Below are 17,269 nucleotides of genomic sequence, written 5' to 3'. Positions count from 1 at the left end.
CCACCAATATCTACCATCCACGTGTCCTGACCTCAGAGCAATGTTGACTTCGGTTAGAGCTTTGCCCCCTAACTTACGAATTTTGACATTTTTGTCATTTTATTATTGAAGGGAAAGACAAAAGACTGGATATACCGTTTAGATTTCATTTCATACATCAACTTTCAAATTTAGGCAAAAAAAAATGGAAAAACTAATGAACTTAAAAAAAGACTATTTAATACATTAAGTTCTAGTCATTTAAAATATCAAATATCATTGATCAACACAAAATACACTTGTCGTTAAATGAGATAACTAATCAACTAATAATCGTTACTTTTCTGTTTAAAGGCATGTTATTTTTTATTTCATCAATGATATTTGGTGTTTTAAACGGTAATTCAACAAAACTTGATGTATTAAATGGTCTCCCACAAACTTTATGGTTTTTTTGGTCTAAATTTAAATGTTGATGTATTTGATGCAAATAATCGTTACATTTAAAAAAATCATATGAAATCCTATGTTACTGAATATAAAATTTATAAAAGCATTTTATAAAAAAATTGTGATATTTTGAATAACAATAGATTTGAGGTTAGATTTATAAATTATTTATTTAATAACAAGAGAATATGATTTTAGGAGACTTTTCTAATATTTCTAGTTAAAAAATATATCTTACAAAATCCCACTTAAAAGGTGAAACTTTGAAAGAAAATCAATACAATAAAATATGGATATGTTGCATTTCTGATGTGACACATCAGCTTCAATATTGAAGCAGATATTGACACCTCAGTAAAAATCTTTATCCTATCAAATTATAATATTAATACATATCAGCCTTTTTTTTACCTAGGTGGACACATAATTATCTTCTCTTCACTGCTCGATTATCAAGTATAATATTCTGAAACCAAAAAAAAAAATGTTTATAGTGAAATGTGAAATCGAAGATGTTTTTTGTTTATTTATTTAATAGTTTTTCGTTTTCAAATTAGGGATACCTTATGAGCTCTCTTTTTTATTTTATTTTTGATTTAAGTCATTTCTTCCTTTTAAAAATAATTAACTCTTTTACTGTTTTTAATTCTTGAATGAAAGTTGAACAAGAGATATTTCACACAAAAAAATAGGCAAAAGAATCATAAAATTTGCATCTTTTACTTTCCTATGGCAGGTAAATTATGGTTCCATCTCCACACTAACCGCCGCCATTGCTTCCTCGTAAGTTCTTCTTTTTAAATAATTGTTATATTACTATATGATTTTGTGTCTTTATATAATACATGTTTGTTCTCTAGTCGATACATTAGGGTGAATATCTTATTATATAAAGTTGGGTTTTGAAAGTTAGTCATTAACAAAATTTTGATATGTGTCAAATTATCAATTTTAGATTTTGACATGTGTAAAATTTAATATTTAATAGGAGGAATTTGATTACAAAAAAATAAAAAATTTTATTTTTTAAAAAATATTAATAATGTAAATGATAATTATCAAAAAATTAGAGAATTTATAAAAAAAATACAAAGTTTTTTAAAAATAATTATAAAGAGATTATATATATACATTTCATAAAATTCGAAATTACAATATTATTTACTTCTTTTTAATTTTAAGTTATTAATTCTACAAAAAAATATATAAAAAGGAATTAAGGAAAATATACAGTTAATTATTAATACTCACTTCTATATAAATATCGTCTCATATTTAAATAATTTATTCAAAAACACTGCTTTCAACTTTGTTTAATTGAAATTTTTTTAATGGGAAGGTAATTTTCTTATTTTTTAAAACCAAAATTTTCTCATACTTTCTCATTTTTCAATTGGGAATAGGTAAGGTTAATATGTTGACCCAAAAAAAAGATTAATATATGTGACTTCTTTTCCTAATACTTTTGTTTGTTCTTTTCCTAATACTGTATTTTAAAAATTATTATAGTATTTTTCGATTGTTTTATTTAATTTATATTTTCGTCTTTGCATTATTTGGGATTCATATATTACCGTGCTTATAAATTCCTATTGCTTCTTTAATTATACCAAATTAATTTTCTTCTAAGTTATCAACTTTGATTGGTTGGTCATAAACCCTTCTTTTTGTTTGCAAACATAATTATTACCATTATTCATTCAATCCCAAAAGGAGATAACGAGTAGAAGCTCATCAACTTAATAGATGGATAAAATAGGGTTATTAAAAACAAGCTTACAATAAACATAGATAGATAGATTGGAAAACATAAATCGTTGTTGATAGATCCATAAGAGCTTAAAGACTATGACACCCTGGTTTACGGAAAGGTTTAAAAGAATTGATTTGGCCACATATGTCATCAAAATGCACTTACTTTTTTGGTCAAAGGTCCTGAGAGAACTTCGTGATGGGTGACCTTCCTGGAAGTGATTGTCGGAACTGTGCGAGTGAGGAAAAAACACAGAAAAGATCATTTGTTGATTTGTAGGGTCGGTAAACAAATTTTGAAAGCCTCCCAAACGTAACAAACCGGCCATCGAATATGGATGCGTCCACGGGCCATTAATAGATGTAGGGCCCACTTAGGAAGGTGGGCTCATGGCTGAGAGTGGACATGAGCTTACTAATCAAGGTGGCGGTTGAGGCATTACAGAGACATATGCTACATCATGGTGTGTCAAAGACAATTCTACAAATACATTGAAAAATTTAACATTAGTTACTATCAAAAGATTTTGTGACGTTAGAAAAAAGTTTTTACTTTCATTGGTTGTTGGAGCAAACCATTTTGAGATAGCAAAAAGATGTGAACATTTTATCTCCACATAGGAGGAGGGCAGAGCCGAGGTTTTCTCTATGGTGGAGAAGGTTGGACACAAGGTTATCTCCCCGAGGGAGGAAGGTAGAGGAGGTTGGACGCAAGGTTATCTCCCCAAGGGAGGAAGGCGGAGCCAAGGTTCTCTCCATGGTGGAGGAAGTTAGACACAAAGTTCTCTCCATAAAGGATGAGGGCGGAGCTGAGGTTTTCTTCATGGTGGTCATACATTATTTTGATAACACATAACGGATTAGTATATTATGCAGTATAAACACATTAAGCCAACTATTTTACTTTCACTTCTGCATAGTTACTATCACGAATACATTGGAAAATTTAACATTAGTTACTATCAAAAGATTTTGTAACGTTAGAAAAAAGTTTATACTTTCATTGGTTGTCGCAGCAAGCTATTTTGAGATAGCAAAAAGACGTGAACATGTTCTCTCCACACAGAAGGAAGGCAGTGTCGAGGTTCTCTCTATGGTCGAGAAGGTTGCACAGAAGGTTATTTTTCCAAGGGATGTGAAGGAGGTTGGACGCAAGGTTATCTCCCCAAGGGAGGAAGGCGGAACCAAGGTTCTCTCCATGGTGGAGGAGGTTGGACGCAAGGTTCTCTCCATAAGGGATGAGGGCGGAGCCGAGATTTTCTCCATTATTGTGATGATACATCTTTGATTAGTATATTATGTAATATATTTTTGTTCAAAATGTTTTTTGAGCCAACAATTTTAGTAATTAAAAAACTATGCAGAAGTGAAAGTAAAATAGATGGCTTAATGTGTTCATATAGACATTTTCTAGGTGGTGATAAAGAATATATTTGTAACATATATTAAGATGTAAAAAATACACTTTTAATAGTAACATACATAAAAGATTTGTAAATAGATATAAATCAGTGTATTATAATAAAAATAAAATTTAAAAATAACATACAACAAAATTTAATATATTTTTGTTAAATTTAATTTAATTTATAAAAATTTAAACCCGCACATCGGGCGGGTACTTATCTAGTATATATATGATTTCTTGTCCTCCCTCATTTTTTTTCAGGATTGTGTAGGGGCTAGCTATTGATGGAACTCATATCCTTGCAATGATAACAAGACAAGACTTGGCTAGCTACCGTAATTGAAAAGAACAATTATCGCAAAATGTGTTAACTGCTTGTATTTTCGATTTAGAATTTACATACGTTCTTAGCGGTTGGGAAGGTTCAGCTCACGGCGCGAAGGTACTAAAGGATGCTTTAACTAGAAACACCAACAAATTAATGGTCCCATAAGGTACGTCATTACATTGGGTTTGTTCGTTTCGCTGTCGCAGGTACCTGCGGCTGCGGCAGATGCAGGTATAGTTGTTCGTTTGTTTGCCGCAGGTACCTGCGTCATGACACTGCGGCAACTGCGTCTAATATTTTTAAACGTTGTTTTGATTCAGCGGTTAAAAACGTAAACGCAGTCGCTGCCGCTACCGCTGCCGCAACCGCTTGCGTCAACCAAACGAACAAGCCCATTATGATAAAACTAATATTCTTTCTTATTAATTTTCAATTTATCTCACTTATATTTGTATAATTTAAAACTGTAGGAAATATTATTTATTGATTGTGGATTCGCCAATCGTCGTCAATTTTTAGCTCCATTTCGAAGTACTCGCTATCATCTCCAAGACTTTAGGGGACAAGGAAAAGATCCTGCAAATGCAAATGAGTTGTTTAACCATCGACAATCTAGCTTACGAAACGTAATTGAGAGTATTTTTGGTATCTTCAAGTCAGGGTTTCTCATCTTCAAATATGCACCACCCTTTCCATATAAGACGCAAGTAGAGTTCTTACTTGCTTCTGTTGTTTTACATAATTTTTGTAGAGAATGTCGTTCAAACTTGTTTGAAGATGTGAATAATGAGGAAGAAACTGACGTTAATGAAAGAGTTGATGATGAGAATCACGAAGAACAGCTTCATTGTACTCAAGACCAAAAGAGAGTTCTTGCTAATAACTGTAGAGAAACTATGGCGAAAAACATGTGGACAGATGCTATGAATATGAGATCATGATGCAATACTAGTGTGCTTTATATTAGATTGTTTTCATTCTTATCGTTGTTTTTTTTAATATCAATACTGAGACGCTTAATTTTCAGCGATTATCAAAGCTCTGCTTCATTTGATTTTTTATGTCGCTGCCACAGTGACAACTCTTTAATTTTCCGAAATGCATATCATCTTGAGCTTTTTATTTGTGTTGTAGTCGCTCCACCTGCGATTGGAAAAAGAACATGGCTAATGTCTATTATTTTCTTAAATTAATCAAAGTATGAAAGAAGCTTAGGTAAATTAATCAACGACATTCCAAGTTGCTTTTTTTTTTAAATATCAAAATCACCTAAAATTCAATAATCAATTCTCAACAAATCTCAAAACCCAAATCTCACCAAATCCTAAAAATCCCAAATTTAATAACCAAATCTCCTAAAAATTACAGTCAAATCTCTCAAAATTCTAAACTATTAAAATTCCAATAAATCTCCTAAAATATCAAGTTCAATATACACCCCTCTAATTGTTGAATGAGTTATTTGAACATCCAAAATCAAAGTCATCCTTTACTCTTCAAAAAGTTAAATTAAAAATATAGCAAATACTATGATTTAAAGATAAAATCACATAAACATATTATTGAATTGGGGTATATGTCCATAAAAATGTAATTATGGAATTTCTATGACATGTATATTATTTTTGTTTGTTAATAGACAAATAAAATTTAGCACAGGGGTTCTCATAGTATTTTACAAAGGTAAATATTAGTTTTAAACATTTTTTGTTTTTGGAAAACGTAAAAGAGTATTACATCAACAAATTTAACAAATCACCTCTTAAATAATAGAGAAGATATAGGAATGTATTTTAATTACATAAATAGTAGATTATACAGTTTATATAAAAATAATATCCACGTCACGATATAATTCATGAAAATTTCTTAAGTTTAAAATATCTTCACCTTAATTGATGTAAACAAATAATATATTTTTTTCAAGTCTAACTGAAAATATGATTGCAAAGGATATTTGTTGCACATATACAAATAACTTTAGACTGTATAGCAGTCAAGTTAAACTTGATTTTACAGTATAGATGTATAAAGCAAAGAATGGTGAGTAATGTAAACCAAAATAAATAATCAAAATGTATTCTTTTTTTTTACGTACGCATAATTCGATTAAAAGTCTTTTTATTTTGCTGAGCACAAAAAAATATTAAATTATCTAATTTTGGTTTACTACATAAACTTTCAAATTAAAACAAAAAAAAACAATAAATTTCGTGAGAAGGTAGTTTTGTTGACTAATCATTTAAAATACCAAATATTGTTGATGAAGCCAAAAACAACGTGCCATTAAATGGCAATATTGTTAATTGTTCAATTATCTTATTTAACAACATATGTATTTTAGTTTGGTCAACAATATTTAATGTTTTAAATAGTTAGTCAAGAAATAGCTAGTCAATAAAACTTATGTATTAGCTAGCCTTCTATGAAATTCATGATTTTTTTTTGTCTACATTTGAAAGTTAATGTATTGAACGATATGTTCCCGTTTTGACCCAAAAAAAAAAAAAAAATGATATGTTTCCTGAAACGAAAAGGTGCGACAGGCTTTTTTATTTTTCCTGGTGACACTCAACGTTTCTCTCAATCTCTCCCTCTCCGCTGTTCACGTTTTCTCTCAATTCTTTCCCAGAGAGATAGAAACGGAACCCACCGGAGATTCTGAGTCACGTCCTCAATCTCCCTTACTGTAGAAAACAAAACCAAAAAAAAATCGAATTTTTCATTTTCTTGAGAATTAAAAAGTAGGATTATTTTAGTGGTGAAGAGAGAGAGAGAGAGAGAGATACAAAAAGGATGAGTTTTCAGGATTTAGAGGCGGGAAGAAAAACATCATTAGCTTCTTTAATGAGCTTCAAAGGTGGTGTTGGTGGTGGTCGACAAGATACGACTCAAGCTGTTGCTGCAGGTGTCTTTAAGATCAATACATGTGTTTCTACGTTCCATCGTCTTGTCAACACTCTTGGTACTCCTAAAGACACCCCTGAGCTTCGTGACAAGCTGTAAGTACTAAGTAGTTCTCAAAGTTTTCTCCTTTTTCCGGGTTTATAAGGTTCTTGGAATGTAAATGGTTCGATTTGCTTAGTTTGTGATTTGTGTGTGTGTTTTTTAGGCGCAAGACGATATTACATATCGGACAGCTTGTGAAAGATACATCGGCTAAACTTAAAGAAGTTAGTGAAACTGATCATGAGAGAGGTGTTGATGTGAGTGTTTTTGATTTAAGGAATGATTCTTTGTTCTTCTCTTCATTAGTAGGGAATTTGATGGTTTTTTTTTAATATATATATATTGGTGGTGGTGGGTTAGCAAAGGAAGAAGATTGTGGAGGTTGCAAAAGACTTTCAAGCTGTATTGAATGAGTTTCAAAAGGCTCAGCGTCTAGCTGCCGAAAGAGAAACTGTGTATGCTCCTCTTGTCCACAAGTCATCTCTTCCCTCAAGGTTTGATAATGCTCATTCAAGAGTTTGAAAATGTTTTTATGTTTACTTTGTGGTTTTGGTGTATTGATTACTTGGCCTTGGTGAGATTAGCTATAGAGCCAGTGCGGCATATGTGAATGCAGAGAAGGATCCTAGGCAGCAGGCTCTTCTTTTGGAATCAAAAAGGTAAGTTTTTGTACCGACAAAAGTCTCCATCTTTGTTCGGATTCCTGACGCATCTACTAAATTGGTTTCTTGTTCCTCTTGTTGCAGACAAGAACTTGCACTTTCTGACAAGAAGATTGCGTTTAATGACGCTAGTATTGAGGATAGAGAGCAAAAGATACAAGAGGTGCAGCAGAAAATTGGCGAGGTGCATGAAATCTTCAAAGACATGGGAGTGTTGGTACACAATAAAGAAGCCATTATTGGTAAAACTGATTCTAAATCCTCTCATCCCAAAACGCTTACTTATGTCCTCGTATCCTCGTTCTAACACTTTCTCTTCATAGATGTGAATGCAGAGAAGGATCTAGAGCAGCAGGCTCTTCTTTTGGAATCAAAAAGGTAAGTTTTTGTACCGACAAAAGTCTCCATCTTTGTTCGGATTCCTGACGCATCTACTAAATTGGTTTCTTATTCCTCTTGTTGCAGACAACAACTTGCACTTTGTGACAAGAAGATTGCGTTTAATGACGCTCGTATTGAGGAAAGAGAGCAAAAGATACAAGAAATGCAGCAGAAAACTGGCGAGGTGCGTGAAATCTTCAAAGACATGGCAGTGTTGATGGTACACAATGAAGAAGCCATGATTGGTAAAACTGATTCTAAATCCTGTCATCCCAAAAAGCTTACTTATGTCCTCGTATCCTCGTTCTAACACTTTCTCTTCATAGATGTGAATGCAGAGAAGTATCCAGAGCAGCAGGTTCTTCTATTGGAATCAAAAAGGTAAGTTTTGTACAGACAAAAGTCTCCATCTTTGTTCGGATTACTGACGCATCTACTAAATTGGTTTCTTGTTACTCTTGTTGTAGACAAGAAGATTGCGTTTAATGACGCTAGTATTGAGGAAAGAGAGCAAAAGATACAAGAAATGCAGCAGAAAATTGGCGAGGTACACGAAATCTTCAAAGACGTGGCAGTGTTGGTACACGATAAAGAAACCATAAGTGGTAAAACTGATTCTAAATCCTGTCATCCCAAAACGCTTACTTATGTCCTCGTATCCTCGTTCTAACACTTTCTTTTCATAGATGTGATTAATACTGACATCGATAACTATCTCGCTAGAGCCTCCAAGACTCAACGATCAAAATCTTCACTGGTATAATATTCAAACTTTTCTTCATATCATGAATGGGTTTTTTGGAGAATTAGATCAACCTATAAACTTCTTCTTTCCATTGTTTCTTTCATGCAGGCTTGCTTGCTCTTGGTAGTTTTTGGTATCGTGCTCCTGATTGTCATTGTAGTGCTCGCGGTTTGATTTTTCACAACTCATGAAAGCATGGACAAGTGGCCCATCATCTATCAAGAAGTATAATGAGCTTATGTTTGTCACTTAATAGTGCTCATGCAAGGATTGAACTATTTTTCTTTTGTCCCTTAATATAGAGCATTTTGGTTTGGTTTCGGTATCAGTTTGGTTTTGAACGTGTCTCACTGTTGGTTCTGTGAGAGAGTGCTGTTGCTTTCTCTCTGTGATATTATATATTGACTTGTTGCAGATCAGATTGAATGTTGAAGTGAAAATACTCTGTTTGTGCTTAAATGTGAAATTCCTGATTTCGAATTAGTTTAACATGAAGAAGCTATGTGAATCTTTCAAAGAATGCAACAGTTGAGTCAAAAAATTTCACTCATATGATATTCAGAACAAAGTTTGAACCAATCAAAATCAATCATCTAGAAAATAGCAGGCCTTGATTGAGATAACAAGCAGCTGTAGGATCCTTAAGGCATCCACAGAACGCCTCTTCATCTTTTGGAAACGACTTTGGCAATGGATGATCAGGCGTAACACCGACCTATTCAAAAACCAGCAACGAGTAGAAAAAGAACAGACTGTAAGAACATGTTTGTATGTAGTGTAGTGATGACCATACACTAAATCATAATATGTGGAAGTAAGTAGTTTCAGACCTTGTCTATATCTGTGTGAGCTGGTGTTTCATATCGAGCAACTGTTACTGCCAAGCCCGAACCATCAGAAAGCTCAAACACTGACTGTATCTTCCTGCAAAATGCGTTCAAAGTCTCAAGAATATTACAAAAGGGTCAGTAACTGAGAAGAAGAAGAAGAAGAATAGAAATCACGCCTTTTGTTTACCCTTTTCCATAAGTTGGTTCTCCATAAACAAGAGCACGTTTGTTATCTTTCAATGCGCCTGCTAATATCTCACTGGCACTTGCGGTGCCCTTGTTAACCTGGATAAGAGAAAGAATGTGTGAGAACTAAATATTCCATGGCATTTACAATAAGGACTAGATTTAAGGAAAGGAAGGATGGAAGCTCATACGAGAACGGCAAGAGGCTCAGAGGTTGCAATAGCATTGCTTCCATCAGTATCATATATATCTCTAACACCTCGACTATCACAAATATACACAATCACTCCTTTATCTAACCTGTGGACAGCAACAGTTGCAAGTTTCTATTATATTAGCTGTGGATCTTGAAAATTTCTGATTTGTTGGATGTAACAGTTTATAAGGTTATACCAAAATTTAGCAATCTCAATTCCTTCTGGGAAAGAACCTCCACTGCAACAAGAAAGAAAAAGAATACCAACTGTTTAAGAAAGGCTATTGCAGAAACAACAAGGAGTTTTTCAATAGTCATCACCTATTGTCTCGAAGGTCCAAGACGAATGCATTTACATTGTTGCCTCTCAAGGTTTCAATTGCTTCCCTTACCGCACCTACAAAAAAAGTGTTCCGACTTTAAGAGAGACGTAATAAACCAGAGACAGTAGACAAAAATTTGTAAGAAGGAAACAGTAATGCCAAAGAATACATACTAGAAGCATTTTGATTGAATGTTGTTAGCTTGATATACCCTATCTTAGGGGAATTACTCCCAGAACCAGGAAGTTCACATAATCTTGACTTAACCGGATTCACAGAAACCCGCTCTCGCCTGTGATAAACAACAAGTTACTCAATGAACCTGAGAAACGAGGATAAAAGTAGACAATGTAGGAAAAATACGTCAAAGTTAAGAGTCTCGTTTCAGGTCCACTGCGGATCGCTAGCTCCACTGTGCTTCCTTCAGGTCCCCTGCATTTCAACCAAAGCATTATCTCGGTGCGAAAAGTTTCCTCATTTCTAACTTCAGAATCATTATCTCATCACATTCAGGTTTTTCAAAGTAAAGGAAGGAAGAAAACTGAAAATGTAACTCACTGCAACATCTGTGCAGCATCGTATATGGTCAAGGGTTCTGTGGGTATCTTATCAATTCCTAGAATAACATCACCGGGTGAGATTCCCGCCCTGCTCGCAGGACCTCCTGGAGCAGCTGATATAACAACAAGTCCAGCCGGTGATCCATCTGATGCAGCAGGGTAACCTATCGACAGTCCAACACCTGTAACCGCACCTTGAGTCCCTGACTGCCTTCAACCAAATCATTTAATTACTAAATCTTACATACAGTCTAATGTATTTGCTAGATTCAGGACAAGCCTATTTTCAGATATTCTTACCCGCAAACTCTTAAACTTTCCGGGCTCTAAGAATCGAGTAAAAGGATCATCTAGTGTTGCAACCATTTTCTTGATAGCCATGTCTAAAACACAAACAAACACCAAAATCAGAACCAAGTTGTACTAACTTATATTGTAAAGGGTTAATAGAGCATTTGTCAAAAAATTAACACATACATGTCTCTTCTCGAGTGTTCATAGGCTCATTTCGTAAAGCAGTCTCTCTGTAACGAAACCAGCTTTGTCCATTGAAGGTTTTATCGATGTATGCACGATCAATCGTTCTCCAAGCCTCGAGGAAAAGAAGATTCTCTTCACTAAGACCCCCTAAAGAGATAGAGAAAACACAAAAAAAAAGCCAAACAAATGAAATCAAATTGCATTCCTCAGTTTAGGCATGGTTTCTCAATTATGTAGAAACAGAACTTACATGATGGTGAATCAGTGGTAACAACAGAAATGGAAGAGACGAGCAGCACAGAAACTAGCCGAACTAATGCAGCAGAGAGATTCTGTCTGAAATTGACTGAAGATTTCATCATAACCTTCCCAGATAATTTCCTACGATCATTTCTTTCGATAACACACAGAAATCTATTACAGACGAGCACGAGTCCTGGGTTTGTAGCATTGCTCCTTTGTTTGTTACTACGAGTTCGACCATATCTAAAGTTGCTAGCTTTCAAAATCTTTGGAGGTTGAGTTACCCACAGTTTCACCTGCAAAGCTTCAAAAAATATGTTACACAAATTGGGGGTTTCCATGGGAATTTCAGGAGAGAAAGATTCAAACTTTATGCAAAAAAAAAAAAAAAAGTACCTGGATTGAGAAATTAGGGTTTGTTTTGTTAGGCTTAGTAAAAATTGGGGATAATGAAGAGCTCGCAAGGACCTCCATTGAAATGAGCTTCCCCCGGGAAATTCCAACTCTGTTTTTCTTATCGAAAATATGATTCGAGAAGTTGTCACTTTCTATACATAAAAAATCGCTTATTCTTCTCAATAATAAATAAATAATAACTCTTCTATTATACAAAAGAGACTTTCAAAGATCCTTTTGTCCCCAATTCCTAACCATTAACGTTAGTAGAGAAAGACTTGACATTTGATACTAAATAAACATTAGCTAATCCTTTACAATTGTTCCGTCTTTGATGTGAGAAGACCCAACTCTTCTATAAACTTATCCATATGTCTATCATTTGTGCTGTTGCTGTTCTCTAGTGTAGTTGTTTCATCTCCAAGGACTGGGATTTCTGCCAGACATTCTTCAAGTAATTCACAATTATCCATCAGTTCATCGATGTCGGGGTCTTCTATTCCGTCAAGGAACGGGCTTGGAGAGATGAATGGCTCTGAGACAATATTCTCTGTATCCATGTAGTTTTCTGTAGGGAAGTCGTTGATGCTCTCTCGTGTCAATTGTGGCATTACGGTATCAGGTAAGGGAGTTGATGTAGAGGGTAAGTACGACAAATGGTCTCCCGATGCTGTGGGTGGATATGCCTGTGACTGTCCTGAAGTTGTTGTGGGCAGTACCTCTTGAAGAGTGACTCCTGATACCCGGTTTGGCGATGAGAAGCCATCAAGAAACTGGTACTCATCATCTGTTTTCATCATGTTCCACATCACTGAATCGCTTCTAAGAGGCTGATACTTAACTATCTGTCCATGTCCATCTGATGCAGCCGAGCCATGGATATGACTCTGATTCTGAGTAGTATCTTCTCTGAGTCTGCGCTTCTTATTAGCCTCGGTTACATGCATATTATTATCAGCCTGCTTCTGTATAAATTGAGAGAGGAAAGTAGGGTTCTGAACAGCTTTAGCAAGGAAAGACATAATCTGTTGTTGCCTCAGCTCCATAACCTGAAGACGTTTAACCATAACCTGAAGTTTATTATCTGTCGTTTGTTGCTGCTGGCGTAACTTGACAAGTTCCTGCATCAACACGTTTTTGTCTCTTTTAAGCTGTTCAACCTCTTCCTCTAACCCAAACCTCCCAACCTCTACACATGAAGATAAAGCAGCCAGTGAACCATGACCCTGAGACAACTGCTGGGATTGAGTACCACCACCATGACCACCCTGAACAGATCTTTTCCTGCTTATCTTCTTCAATAGATGTTTTTGACCTCTTAGGAAATCTTCATTCGCAAATTCATACCGTTCTGACACTTTTCTAAAACCCTGTTCATCAAAAATTCGCCAGAATCAAAAACATAACTTAGTCATCACTGAATCACTGAATCTTATATCCAACGCATCAAGCGGTGACAAAATTATTCCGGGAAAGAAGAAGTTGATCGTGAGGGGAAAAATTAGGGCGCGGGAAATTACTTACATAGGTATTTAACTGGCGAATAAAGCTGGAGAGATTGTTGTGTTTGAAGTGTTTAGGTAGAAGATAACGAGCAAACTCCGATTGATCCCAAATAATGAAGCTGTTGTTCGTCGGACTCCACGAAACAATCGCGTCCGTCGCCGGATCTTCAACCATGTCATACGTCTTACTAAGGAAAGGAGGCGGTAGAGCGTTAGCACTAAGCAACGTCGCTGGATGAGGATTCCGCGGCGGCACAGACTCGCCGCCGGCAACAACACCATCCATCTTCGTACGGATTAGAGAGAGAGAAAAACAAAAAAAGGGGGCGAGAAGAAAGGGAGAAAGTGACTCTTAATTTACAATAATACCCTTTAATGTTCCCTTCTGTGATAACGAGAAGACACGTGTCGGGACACTGTGAGGTGGGTTTTTATTAATAAATGGGCCTTCTTTATAAGATAGCCCATTAGATCATCACTTTTTTGGCGGGAAAGGGAGAGAGAGAGAGAGAGAGAGAGAGAGTCAGAGAGAGATGAGCGAGACCTCGGCGCCGGAGATTGAACCAGACGCGCCGGACCTTATTTGTCAGCTCGATAATGTTCAAGGAATGGTCGATGCACTCACTTGCGTCCGATGGAAACGCCACCAGGTATCTCCCTCCTTTTGGAAAAATCCGTCTAGGTTTTTTTTTAATTTCATCGATCGTCACTGATCTCTCTGCGAAAACTGTGCGAATCCAGGATGCGTTAGTGGAGTTATCTGAGCACGGAATAGTATTAATCGTGGAGGAATCAGGTTGTCTTCAAGCCAAGGTTTATCTTCAACGCGAGGTATCGATTTCTCAGTTCCTCTATAAAAAAAAATTCGATTTCACCATGTTTTGTTGTGGAATCTGAAATGTAATTTGAGGTTTTATAAAGCTGTTCACGAAATACGAGTATGGAGCTCAAGGGAGACCCAGATTTGGAATTAGCTTAGGTCTTTTTGTGGATTGCTTGAACACGTTTTCATCACCTGGACATTCGAATACTATTGAGATTAAGTATCCAGGTCCTGATATGGAGCTTCTTCTCAAGTATAAACTTATGATCCTCTGCTTTTGTTATTTCAGAAATATCACTTCCAGTTTTGTGAATATTACTGATTGAGTTAGCTGATGTGTGTGTGTGTGTGTGTTTATTAGATCTGTGGATACACTAAACGCTTGCATCTACTCTGAGATAAGAACGAGAATCCCGGAAACCGTCACATGGGACTATAACTTTGAGCAGGCAGGAAGTGTGCCACTTACTTTTACCGTAAAGGTTAGTAGTAGCATAGTTTAGTATTGCTGTTCATTCAAGATGTTTAGTCCGACCTTTTTCTCAAATGTTTTTGTTAATGTATCAGTCAGCGGCGCTGAAAGAAGCAATAGATGATCTTGAGTGGCCTGGATCAAGTGTACAGATCAGCCTTCAAAAGGAACCTCCTTGTGTTACCTTCAGAGGAGAAGGACATGGAGACCTACAGGTTTGTGTTTTTTCACCTGTTTCTTGATGAAGTATTGTCTTTCTATGAAAGAATCAAGTCATCACATTTGATATATCCACTTTCGCAGATAGACTTCATGTATTATGCCAACACAGATCTTCTCCTTGCCTTTCATTGTGATACCGAAGTCTCCTATGGGTAACAATGAACTCAATTCATTCTAGTTGATCAAAAGAAGCTTTACTAATCAAGAATTTTAGCAAGATATCTACAATCGCTAATGATCTTTGGTTGATTATAGGTACAAATACAAGTTTTTGAAGGCAACAACAGCAAACATACCAGGAAACGTAGTGAGAGAAAACAGGGGAAGCAAACTGACAATAGGAAGAGGAGGAATGCTGAAAGTTCAGCACTTGGTTTCGGTTGCTAAAGCTTTAGCTCCACAAGTGGAATCTGCAGGGTATCAACCACCAAGTCGGATTGCTTATATAGAGTTCTTTGTGAAGCCTGAAGCCTGAAGAACCAGCTGATTGATTAATTTTCTCTACTCCGTAAATTTTCTGCTGTTTGTTCTTACTTCTTAGTACCAACCACTTTGTTAAGAAGGGAAAAAAAATTGCCGGATTGCGTGTCGTTTCATTATATTAGAGGTCAGATGTTTTCTGCCGTTTCGTTGTTCCCCACTAGCATATCGTGCCGGTTAGAGAAAGTTAAGAAGGAAAAAAATTCCGGACTAAATGTTCGGGGGATTGAACCCGACGTGAATCGAACACGCAACCTTCTGATCTGGAGTCAGACGCGCTACCATTGCGCCACGGATCCGGATGTCTTATTCTCTTATTTTATTTTAATAAGCTAATACTTATGAGTTAAATTGTTACTAATAAACTCATTATGACTAATCTGTAATAAAAAAAAAGGTTCTCTAGTATAATTTGATCTCTGATTATGATTTGCGAAAAATATCTGAGATGGGTAGGTGTTGGTTGGATCAAATTAAAAAAAAAAAAAAAAAAAAACTGTAAGCAAAGCTTTTAAAATGTTCTAAGCTTGACACGTGGTGCTAATACAAACGTCCAAGTAGCTTTCTCTCTATTTCAAAGTTGGTTGGACTTTTTCTCATGATTTATAAAATCACACTCAAAAGAGAACGAATGTAAATGACAAAACAAAAGAAATCTTCCGAAAACATTTTTTGACAATCATATGAGTATGTTGACAAGAAGAGAAAGAAAAGTAAATCGTATGATTAGTGATTTTAATCTTCTTGAGAAAATGATTACGTTTGGCAGATGATTTTATAGTAAAGTTTTTTTTTTTGTTAAAGGATTTTCATAAATATATAAAAGATCATGTTTACATAATATAACTAATACAAATAAAGAAAAAAAAACGAGGATTAGCAACAACTAGAAGGGTGAACGATTGAAAACAAACAAAGACCGAAGAAAAGAAAGAAAAAGCAGAGCCGAAAGCTTGTCAAGAAACTTAATACAACCAACATTGAAGAAGAGAGATCCCTCGCTTCAAACCCAATTGCAACATAGAACTACATTTGTTATTCATGGTGGAGATGATGCTTGTTGCTACTGAAACTGGGGAGACCGAAAGACCTTCATGGAATCGCCGATTTCTCTCTCTCCACAGTTCATAGATTGTACCCTGCCAACCTTAAAGGAGAGCAAGTTTTGTATGCTTTGATGCTGAAACTGTTGGCATCCAAAGGAGGATCTGGTCCCAAAGAAGAGGAGGAGATGATATCTTAAGTCTTTGTGTTATCAAACTCCACACTTCAGCCGAAAAGGCACATTCGAAAAAAAGGTGATTTCGAGATTCAGGTGCCAAACCACAAAGAAGACAATCTAACTCAATATCTACTCCTCAAGTAGACAAACGATCAAGAGTTGGGTTGCGATTCAGTATAAATAGCAATGAGTTTATAGCATGCTTTGGAATGACAGCTTTGTGCCACATAAGAGAGGCCCAAGATTTTACTTGATTCGAAAACCTAACAGNAATCGTATGATTAGTGATTTTAATCTTCTTGAGAAAATGATTACGTTTGGCAGATGATTTTATAGTAAAGTTTTTTTTTTTGTTAAAGGATTTTCATAAATATATAAAAGATCATGTTTACATAATATAACTAATACAAATAAAGAAAAAAAAACGAGGATTAGCAACAACTAGAAGGGTGAACGATTGAAAACAAACAAAGACCGAAGAAAAGAAAGAAAAAGCAGAGCCGAAAGCTTGTCAAGAAACTTAATACAACCAACATTGAAGAAGAGAGATCCCTCGCTTCAAACCCAATTGCAACATAGAACTACATTTGTTATTCATGGTGGAGATGATGCTTGTTGCTACTGAAACTGGGGAGACCGAAAGACCTTCATGGAATCACCGATTTTTCTCTCTCCAC

The 17,269-nt window shown here is 35.5% G+C and overlaps 4 protein-coding genes and 1 non-coding gene across 6 annotated transcripts; 2 read left to right on the top strand and 3 right to left on the bottom strand.

The window, feature by feature from the left end:
* On the top strand, window positions 6,488–9,068 carry LOC104723310 (syntaxin-23-like). 2 transcript variants are annotated; one of them, XM_010441647.1, is made up of 11 exons: window positions 6,488–6,919; window positions 7,030–7,123; window positions 7,227–7,360; window positions 7,451–7,525; window positions 7,613–7,770; window positions 7,852–7,906; window positions 7,994–8,154; window positions 8,236–8,290; window positions 8,377–8,514; window positions 8,596–8,666; window positions 8,763–9,068. In XM_010441647.1, exons 1-9 carry the CDS (start codon window positions 6,714–6,716, stop codon window positions 8,393–8,395), a joined length of 957 nt encoding a protein of 318 aa, XP_010439949.1. In that variant the 5' UTR covers window positions 6,488–6,713; the 3' UTR covers window positions 8,396–8,514; window positions 8,596–8,666; window positions 8,763–9,068. The 2 variants fall into 2 exon arrangements, with proteins under 2 accessions (XP_010439949.1, XP_019088668.1); XM_019233123.1 differs by lacking the exons at window positions 7,852–7,906; window positions 7,994–8,154; window positions 8,236–8,290; window positions 8,377–8,514.
* LOC104723307 (carboxyl-terminal-processing peptidase 2, chloroplastic) lies at window positions 9,159–12,038 on the bottom strand. The gene is made up of 13 exons (XM_010441644.2): window positions 11,869–12,038; window positions 11,480–11,768; window positions 11,227–11,376; window positions 11,050–11,132; window positions 10,748–10,956; window positions 10,553–10,621; window positions 10,363–10,481; window positions 10,188–10,263; window positions 10,064–10,105; window positions 9,862–9,970; window positions 9,672–9,769; window positions 9,485–9,578; window positions 9,159–9,369 (listed from the first exon to the last, which is right to left on the bottom strand). The coding sequence occupies exons 1-13, from the start codon at window positions 11,944–11,946 to the stop codon at window positions 9,244–9,246; spliced, it is 1,542 nt and encodes a 513-aa protein (XP_010439946.1). The 5' UTR covers window positions 11,947–12,038; the 3' UTR covers window positions 9,159–9,243.
* Window positions 12,055–13,736, bottom strand: LOC104723308 (heat stress transcription factor A-1a-like). Its single transcript, XM_010441646.2, has 2 exons — window positions 13,393–13,736; window positions 12,055–13,238 (listed from the first exon to the last, which is right to left on the bottom strand). Exons 1-2 carry the CDS (start codon window positions 13,657–13,659, stop codon window positions 12,183–12,185), a joined length of 1,323 nt encoding a protein of 440 aa, XP_010439948.1. The 5' UTR covers window positions 13,660–13,736; the 3' UTR covers window positions 12,055–12,182.
* On the top strand, window positions 13,854–15,495 carry LOC104723306. Its single transcript, XM_010441643.1, has 7 exons — window positions 13,854–14,023; window positions 14,115–14,204; window positions 14,295–14,449; window positions 14,558–14,678; window positions 14,764–14,883; window positions 14,972–15,042; window positions 15,146–15,495. Exons 1-7 carry the CDS (start codon window positions 13,907–13,909, stop codon window positions 15,363–15,365), a joined length of 894 nt encoding a protein of 297 aa, XP_010439945.1. The 5' UTR covers window positions 13,854–13,906; the 3' UTR covers window positions 15,366–15,495.
* Window positions 15,598–15,669, bottom strand: TRNAW-CCA. Its single transcript has one exon. It is a non-coding gene; the product is annotated as a tRNA-Trp (tRNA).

Source organism: Camelina sativa, chromosome 11 (genome assembly GCF_000633955.1).
Source record: "Camelina sativa cultivar DH55 chromosome 11, Cs, whole genome shotgun sequence".
In the NCBI taxonomy this organism is placed as follows: domain Eukaryota; kingdom Viridiplantae; phylum Streptophyta; class Magnoliopsida; order Brassicales; family Brassicaceae; genus Camelina; species Camelina sativa.
The sequence above is the reverse complement of the archived record's forward strand: the minus strand, read 5'-3'. Positions and strand labels throughout refer to the sequence as shown.